The sequence below is a fragment of the Mercurialis annua genome, linkage group LG6, assembly GCF_937616625.2.
Source record: "Mercurialis annua linkage group LG6, ddMerAnnu1.2, whole genome shotgun sequence".
Taxonomy (NCBI): Eukaryota; Viridiplantae; Streptophyta; class Magnoliopsida; order Malpighiales; family Euphorbiaceae; genus Mercurialis; species Mercurialis annua.
The window spans coordinates 37455655-37465430 of record NC_065575.1 but is presented as its reverse complement, the minus strand read 5'-3'; the positions used below and the strand labels follow the sequence as shown (position 1 = coordinate 37465430).

The following is a 9776-nucleotide window of genomic DNA, read 5'->3' as shown; positions in this document are numbered from 1 at the left end:
CTACCTTCTTTGTGCTGTAATTTAAAATCTTGTTGAGAAAAATACCAATTTAAAACATTTATTTGTAAAAAATACTAAGCAAATAATTTTTTTACTTTTCCTATCTAAAAAATTGTCATTTTATTTCTTTTACTCCAAGTCATGAGGGGTATTTTTGTATTTAAACCATATGGTGGCCTTTTTGTACTTTAGCCAAGTGGGATCTTTTTGTACTTCAGCCATATGGGGTCTTTTTATGGTTTATCCATGCGGGGGTTATTTAGTACTTTTTTCATATTTACATTTAAAATCATTATGAAGACGTAAGAAATTGTATGAAACCATATTAAATTGTATAAAACCTATTAGAAATATTGGTGGGAGTAATTAATTATAAATTGGTGAGAATGTGACAACCCACATACTTATGAGAGTGTTTAGGTTCAACCATGAAATAATAACTAGAACTAGTTAATAGATGGTTGAACCTTTACACTTATAAACTCATTTATATTTGTTCTCCTAAGCAATGTGGGATTATCTTTAACACTCCCCCTCAAGTGCAACCGGGACTGGACATCCGGTTGTCATTTGAAATTGACTCCCCCTGAAACTGAAATTTTTGATTTAACAAGCAGCGGCAACACCGGACCGGGCCGCTGGGAATGAACATCCAGACGGACAACCGGCAAATTAAGAATTCGGGCCAGACCCACTGAAATTTTGATTTAATACGCAGCGACAACACCAGACTGGGCCGCTGGGACTGGACATCCAGACGGACAACCGGAAAATTAAGAACCCGAGCCAGACCCGCTCTGATAACATATTAGAAATATTGGTGGGAATAATTAATTATAAATTGGTAAAAATGTGACAACCCACATGCTTAAGAGAGTGTTTGAATTTAACCATGACCTAATAACTAGAACTAATTAATAGGTGGTTGAAGTTTTACACTTATAAACTCATTTATATTTGTTCTCCTAAATAATGTGGGATTATCTTTAACAAAACCACGTGATACTATGTGAAATCTCGTTGAATTAACTTTTAGGGTCTATATTTTTCCTATTTAAAAAATACGAAATTAATGAAACTATATAAAACTTTGTAAATCTATCTAAAATTAAATTGAAATTAACTTCTACAAATTCATATGAAACCTTTTAAATTAAATTAAAATCGTATGACACCTAATGAAACTAATTGGAATAGCTTCTATGGATATTAATGAAATATTTTTTTAAAAAATGAAAATGTGAAAGTTTATGAAATATATGTAAACAATTGAAAAATAAATAAATGAAACTATATGAAAGTTTGTAAACTATTTGAATAATATGTTATTAAATTTTGCATATACGAACAAATGCAAAACAAAAATATTATTTTGCGATGTCCACTGTCAATATAAACAAGAACTATCACCATTACATGCAATATTATAAAAAATATCAAATTTTATGTAATAATACAAATTGTTTTTAACAATAACAATGAATATTTGATAAACCTCTATTTTACGTAATTTTTATACAATCTATATAATGCATTCCAGTACTTTTTACGTAAAATAGAGAGGTATATTATCACTTTTATTTTTTTTGTATTTTTTAACATATATTGTAAATATTTAACATTTATAGAATGTTTATGAATAAAACATAGCCTAATTATATAAATGGTCAAGTTGATTTGGGTCAAGTTGAAAGACAGCTAGCCAAGTTCTGAGTCAAGCTGGTCAATCTGCGAAGAAAACCGAAATCAAACCAAGTGGATAATCCACAACGGAGGTTGAGCTAGCCCTCAGCATCAGACAGGATTCAAGCCGGCCCAACCTTAATGAAGAATTTGGAGGTTGAATCTTTTTAATTATTTAATTAAATTAATTTTTTATTAATTGTTTATATTAATTTTTTCTATTAATTATTTAACTAAATTTTTATTAATTTTTTAATTAAATTTTAAAAAAATTAGGGATAATTGGAGTATTTTGAAATTTTTAGAGTATATTTGATGAGATGTCAGCTAATGTTGAAGTGTGTGTGATTTTTTTAGTGACATGTCAGCAAACATAATAATATTAGACAATTTTTGGATGGAAGAGGTTTTGTGCCCGGTCACACAAAAATTAAATACCGGTCCAATGTCGGAATAAACATAAAAAGATAAATACCATTAATTATTATTAATTATAATATTATTATTTGAATTGATAAGAAAAAGTTTTTTTTTTTTCAATTTATATCAAATGCTATATAAAAAATATTGTAAAAATAAAGGATTAAGTTGACTTTTATGAAAAATCAATTTGATTTTAAGGATGAAATTCAAGCCCAAATATGTGAATTTTGGTGCAATTGACGAAATTGCAACGTCATCGTGAAATTGAAAAGGGGTTAAAAGATGAACAGTTTTTTGGGTTTTTTACACAAATCCCTCAAAAGTGCTATAGTGTTTCACTTTTCCCTCACCATTTTGATTTTGGCAAAAATCTCCCAAAAAAAAAAAAAGTTTTCAAGAATACCTCATAACCAAAAATTAAAAAAAAAAGACAATATTGTCCTCACTATTTGGCAACATCTCATTGGTCTATATTTTAGTCAATAAAATGTTGACACGTGGCAAATATGGGTTTGGTTAGACCAACCAACCAACCACAACCGACAACCGGTCAAATTCCGGCCCGACCGACCGGTCAACAGAGGTCAACGCCCGGTCAACGGAGGTCAACGCCCGGTCAACGGCGGTCAGCGGCGGTCAGCGCCCGGTCAGCTCGGTCAGCGGCGGTCAACTGTAGTGGTGAGATTTTAAAAGAATTAATAAAATATAATTTTGCTCTTAGTGGGATTCGAACCCATGACCTCTCACTCTTTGTCCATGTGCCTAACCACCAAGGCAAGACATGCTTGTTGTCTTTATTTACTCTTTAATATTAATACATGTACTCTTTAATAATGTATAAAAAAGCATATAAACTAAATATAACCTACTAAAATGGTTGATTATAAATGATATATATTACAAAACACTAATAAAGTATTACTCTTGTCAAAATTTAAATTAAATTTACTCTAATTAAATTAATAGTAGTGTAAATTAAATATTAACTTAAAGTAAACTAAGTTAAATAGATTTTATATATTAATGTATTACAAACACAATTAATTTAATATCAACTCGACAAAAACTCAAAATAGATTATATAAGTTAATTGAGTTGATATTAAGTTAATTTTTAAAATTATAATAATTTATTAAAAATTTATCTTGCATTGACATGTAATTTACAATGAGTTGACATTGAGTTTACATTAGGTTGACATTGAGTCAGCGTTGAGTTACTAAGTTTATATTGAGTTGATATTAATTTACATTTCAAAATTAAAATAATTTTCTAAAAGATTACTTCAGATTGACAATAGGTTTACATTGAGTTAATATTATAATTATATTGAGTTGACATTAGGATTATATTGAATTGACGTTAGGTTTATATTGAGTCGTCATTAAGTAGACATTGAGTCGATCTTCAGTTGATATTAAGTTAATTTTTAAAAATATAATATTTTACTAAAAAAAATTACTTTGGATTGACATGTAGTTTATATCAAATTTACATTGAGTTGACATTGAGTGAACATTGGGTTTACATTGAGTTGACATTTAGTGAACATTAGGTTCACATTGAGTTGACATTGATTCAACGTTGAGTTATTAAGTTTATATTGAGTTGACATTGAGTGAACATTAGGTTCACATTGAGTTGACATTGAGTTAACATTAGGTTCACATTGAGTTGACATTGATTCAACGTTGAGTTATTAAGTTTGCATTAAGTTGATATTATAATTATATTGAATTGACATTAGGATTATATTGAATTGACGTTAGGTTTACATTGAGTCGTCATTAAGTAGACATTGAGTCGACCTTCAGTTGATATTAAGTTAATTTTTAAAATTATAATATTTTACTAAAAAAATTACTTTGAATTGACACGTAGTTTATATCAAGTTTACATTGAGTTGACATTGAGTAGACATTAGGTTCACATTCAGTCAACATTAATTTATTAAGTTTACATTGAGTTAATATTAGTTTACATTTTAAAATTAAAACAATTTACTAAAAAATTACTTCATATTGATATTAATTTTACATTGAGTTGACATTAGGTTTATATGGAGTTGACATTAGGTTTATATTGAGTTGACATTAGGTTTATATTGAGTTGACATTAGGTTTACATTGAGATGACATTAGGTTTACATTGCGTTGACATTGAGTCGACGTTAAGTTAATGTTAAATTTACATTGCGCTGATATTAAGTTGACATTAAATTTATATTGAGTTCAAATTAAGTTTATATTGAGTTCACATTAAGTTGATATTGAGTTGATATTCAGTTCACTTATTTTAAATTTACTTTTTGTTCATTTTAATAAAACCTTAGATAGTTTAATTCAAATTACTATTAATTTATCTCATTTCATAAATTATTTTTAGTAGTATAAATAATGAAGTTGACATTGAGTTGATATTGAGTTTACGCACACCACGACGGGTACCACTACCACGTATCCGACCATGACCACTTCGGTCCGACCACCGAACCACCATATTTATTAATTTTAACAAACAAAATATATTTTTCAATTTTAAAAAAGTGAAAAATCTTACTAGTTTTACTCATGTATGAATAAAAAGTGAAATATAAATATTTTTATTTTTTTATTATGTAATTTTTTAATAAATAAATTAAATTAGACTAATTTAATATTATATTTATAGTAAATTTAATTTAATTAGATATTTATATTTTATTTAATTTGTATTGTAGAACTAATTTCATTTTAATAAATTAATTTAAATTTATAATCAGTTATATATATATATATCATATAGAGCAAACATTGACAACAATAAGGTCTTGCCTTGATGGCAAAGCACAAAGTCTTTCATTCAAGAGGGCAAGGGTTCAAATCCCCTTATCCACAAAATGGTGTTTTATTTAATTTTTAATTATCTAACCAACATTGGTTCAACCATTAAAAATGGTTAGACCACAAACCATTGTTGGTCCGACCAGCAATGGTCCGACCTGATGTCAACCGACCGTTGACCGGCGTTGACCTCCGTTGACCGGCCGTTGACTTCCGTTGACCGGCCGTTGACTTCCGTTGACTTGCCGTTGACCGGCCGTGACTCCCGTTGACCGGAAATGGTCCGGTCAATAATATTCCGACCAATGGTTTGATTTATAAAAAATGGGGAAATTATTGAGTGTAACAAAAACACAATAGGTAAAATACACCATAGGGATAAAATAGGAAGAGTAATTATAAAAAGGTAGGCATGGAAAGTTTTTTTAAAATTTGAGAGATTTTTGCAAAAAATGAAATCATGGGTCACTAACATAAACTTTTCAATTTTTGAGGGATTCCATGACATTTTCTCCAGTTTTTTGGTCATTAAGCCTTTTCATTTTGGTTGCTAAATTTTCATTATATTTCAAGGAAAACTTTTATGGTAAAAAATATTTATGTTGTAGTCAGTTTATTTTTCTTGTACTTGGAAACTTGCTATACGTATGCATAATTATTTGATTAAAAGCCTTCCTTCCAAAATAAAATTATGCATATGAGATGAGTTTTTAAAGTATAATTAGCAAAATTCGATTGCCAATTATCAAAATCCAACTGCCACATATGCATTTTGGCCAAGAAAACCTTGTCCGAAAAATTTAAATTTAGCGACCAACGTAAAAAGAAACCATATTTTCATTTTGAGATTACTTTTTAGCGCACCTCATTCAAAAATACAATGCAATTTTTTCTTGGATATAATGCAGGTGACCTATATATTGAAGGAAAATTCAATTTTTGCTTGGAATAGGCTAACCGGCCGTTGTGCAGTACAATCTACCGCTAAAGAAAGTTAAGGTACGAAATGACCCTAGTGTTTACTCTATGCCTCACCTCACCCCTCGATGTTTTTCGAATCTCAAAAATAACCCTAACATTATCAAAGTGCAACAAATATATCCTCCGTTTAACGGTTGAGTGTTTGAACATTAACTTGATGTGGTATACAATTAGCCGTTTCTCTAATGTTTTTCAAGTCTAAAAAATGACTTTAACATTATCAAAGTAGAACAAATATAACTTTAATATTATCAAAATAAAACAATTACACCCTTTTTCTAACAGTAAAGGATATATTTGTTCTATTTTAATAAAATTAGGATCATTTTTGAAATTCGGAGGCCATTTAAGCCATATAAGGGTCATTTTTGTTCCTTATCTCAAAAGAACCTAGGAAAAGGGACATATGAGTAACAACAGTTGGACATACAAGGACAACACTGGACAATCAATACTCCGGGACACATGTTGTCGGCACCAATTATTTTCTGTTCTTCAGTGTAGAGAAATATCTGTAGATGAGATCTGTATAATTATAAAATTCTAAGAGCTCAAACGCAAAAACTTACATTACTTACAACAACAGTACCAAAAGAGGTTAAGAGCAACAGCCAAGCTAGTGAAAGTTGATCGTATCTGGTTATTATGGCTCCAGGTAATTCAACACCATTCTCTGTTTTTTTTTTTGCTCTATGGCCTCGCAATAATTTACTAGTTGTTTGCTAATGTATATGATTAGAATTACGGTGAAGCCGTTTATGTTGTAAGAAATTATCATTGCTACTAAATAATGGATTAACTCATTTTAAGATTTTTTAACTTTGCATTTTTAGTGTATCTAGTCCTTAAATTTTCATTTGTTCTTATAGGATATCCCAGTTTATATGATCTATGAACTTCCATTTAGTTTTATTTAATTAGTCTCTGAACTTTATATATTTTAGTCTAATCTCTAAACTTTCATCCGTTTGAGGACCTGAGTAAGTAAAAGAATCAAAGTTCAGAGCCCATAAGACCAAATGAAAGTTCACGGACCAAATAAACAAAAAACGTAAAATTTAGGGACCAAATATGACAAAATGGAAGTTTAAGAACCAGATAAATTAAAAATGTAAAGTTAAAAGATTGTAAAATGGATTAATCCTTAAATAATTGATAATTTACCTATAAATTCACAAACTTTATATTTTTTAATAATTTAGTCAGATTTTTAAAAAGTTAATAAACATATATACACTAACTATTATTTTTTAACAAGTCGATACACTTATTGAAAATTCGGTAAAAGATTGATGATATTAAAACTTGAGTTGACCATATCACACATCAGAATATATTTTTCAAAAATTTGACTTTCATGTCAACAATCTTTCGTTGAAATTTTAATGAGTACATCGATTTGCTAAAAAATGATAATTAATATATACATATATTTACTAATTCTTAAAAAATGCAATTAAATTGTAAAATTTATAAAATTTGTGAATTCATATACAAATAACCCTTATATAACTATAATTAATTGATTAATTTTAAAATCTAAATGTAATTAATTAAATATGAATAAAAATAAATTTTATCCTCCCATTTACAATAAATTAAATTACTTTTTTGTTTTAAATTCAAATAATAAAAAATAGATTAAACCCATAACAAAACATTTATAAGACTCTTCAAAGTTTTTTTTTTTTTTTAAATTTGTTTATGCTCTTTGTCATCTTGTGTTATCTGCTTGCAATCATAATGCTCGCCTTGGCAGTGTCAGCTAACTGCATTAGCTCCTAAGCTTCTCTTAGGTTCCGTTTTGTTTGATGATGAATTTGATGACTATGATGTTAATAATAACGATGATGGTTACACATTTGTAGGTGAGGATGGTGTATTTATTCAGATAGAGAAGCTTGGCTGGAACTCCAGAAGAATTCGTTCCAAAATTGCTATAAACTCCAGCCTCGATACTATTTGGAATGTGTTGACTGATTATGAGAAACTGGCTGATTTTATCCCTGGCCTTGCTGTTAGCAAATTACTTGACAAGAAACATAATGTCGCTCGTCTCTATCAGGTAAAATTTCGTATTTATTTCCTAAATTTTGCTCATTTCGTGCGGTTGAATTGAATTCTAGCATTGATTTTCTTTTTTCAATTTAAATTAGGTTGGACAACAGAATTTGCCATTGGGGCTGAAATTCAATGCTAAGGCAATTTTGGATTCTTTTGAGAAAGATGTTGAGATTTTTGCTTCTGGGAAAAGGCGTAATATTGAGTTTAAGATGACCGAAGGCGACTTCCAATTTTTCGATGGGAAGTGGTCTATTGAGCAGGTGAGTGAACGAGACTACTTTTTATACCATTTTAAAAAATGTTTAAGCTACTTTGATTAGTACTCCCCTCGACAATGTCACTAGGTAGGATGTTGATTGAAGCATTTCCCTCGACAGTGTAACTATGTGTACATTAATTTTGCGATTTATGTCGGTCTGATATCGCTATAGTGTTACTTTTTTCTGAATTATTTTTCACTCTGCTGCAAATAGCAGGTTATCAAACCAAGATCTGAAGAGCGTGATGTCTCGACTGGTCAAGAATTTGAAACAACTCTTTCGTACTCCGTTGATTTCAAGCCGAAGCTCTGGCTACCTATTCAATTAGTTGAAGGTAGACTCTACAGAGATGTACAAACAAACCTCTCTTGCATTCGGGAAGAAGCACAAAAGATGACTATGCACACTTAATAGTGACTTTCCAATATAATTCAATCATGCAACTTGCTTTATTATTTATTTCATTCAAGGTATTATGATGTAAGTTGACAATAGAACAAATAAACCAAATTATCTATCATTTCCCACTGTTAGGGTTCTAAGGTACCAATTTTATAGGAGGCATTGAACTCACAATATTAACAAAATTTTATTCAATCCATATACTATTTGAGCTATCATTCATGTGTGATATGGAGAAGAAAAAGTAATAGATATTTCATATTTATGCTCTAACAGTCGGTTTGTTAAACTCTTTACATAGGTTTAAATAGTCAAAATTAATTTGTTGTTCAACTTTTTTTTTTGTTAGCCCATCCGGTTTCTAGGGCTTGGCCTGACTAATCCGGATCCGACCTGCGTCGCGCACCTGACACGGTGGGTGAATCTTACAGTGGAGATTTTCTGCATTCGCAACACTCGAACTCGAGATATTGCTTAAGCGATAACAAGCCGCTTACCACTTGAAACAATCCCGATTGGTTTGTTGTTCAACTTAATGGATGATAGTTAAGTAACAAATTTAAAAAAAAAATAAGTTGAATAACAAGTTAATTTTGACTATTTAAACCCTATACCCCTATATGAAGTAAGTAACAAGTTGACTGTTTAAACCCTACAAAAAGTTGACTGATTAAACCGAATTAAATGAATAATTTGACTGTTTAAACTTCAATGCTTGAGGTTTAGAGAAGAAATTCCTGTTAAGTTAGACTTTGATAATTAAATATACAATAACCAAAATATCATGCAAGAAATAATCGTGCATTGACTTATTAAGCCATCTTTTTTTTTTGTCACAATTGTTTAAAATATACAATATAAAAATACTAGACAAATATCATGCAATAAATAATATCATTTGACTAACGAGCTATAATTCATATGGTATAAACATTAGATAGCATTTTATTATAGTCGTGAGTTCAATTCTTCTCATAAACATTTTTCTTTCCAAGTATTTAAAAAAAATTGCGTTTGAGTTATTAAGTCATCTATTTTTTTTGTCACAATTATTTTTAAATGAAAATTCTTTCAAGTTGGATTGAACATGATATATCATGCAATTAATCTACATCATTACTTACAAATAAACAGTGTAGAT

At 29.3% G+C, this 9776-nt stretch overlaps 1 protein-coding gene across 1 annotated transcript; it reads left to right on the top strand.

Moving 5' to 3' along the window:
• The first annotated feature begins 6352 nt into the window (after window positions 1-6352).
• Window positions 6353-8853, top strand: LOC126686095 (uncharacterized). Its single transcript, XM_050380123.2, has 4 exons — window positions 6353-6564; window positions 7778-7974; window positions 8066-8233; window positions 8450-8853. Exons 1-4 carry the CDS (start codon window positions 6555-6557, stop codon window positions 8642-8644), a joined length of 570 nt encoding a protein of 189 aa, XP_050236080.1. The 5' UTR covers window positions 6353-6554; the 3' UTR covers window positions 8645-8853.
• Window positions 8854-9776: the final 923 nt, after the last annotated feature.

Coding starts and splice junctions, on each gene's coding strand:
- LOC126686095 (XM_050380123.2), top strand. Junction 7,975..8,065: donor ATGTCGCTCGTCTCTATCAG/GTAAAATTTCGT, acceptor AATTTAAATTAG/GTTGGACAACAGAATTTGCC. Junction 8,234..8,449: donor GGAAGTGGTCTATTGAGCAG/GTGAGTGAACGA, acceptor TGCAAATAGCAG/GTTATCAAACCAAGATCTGA.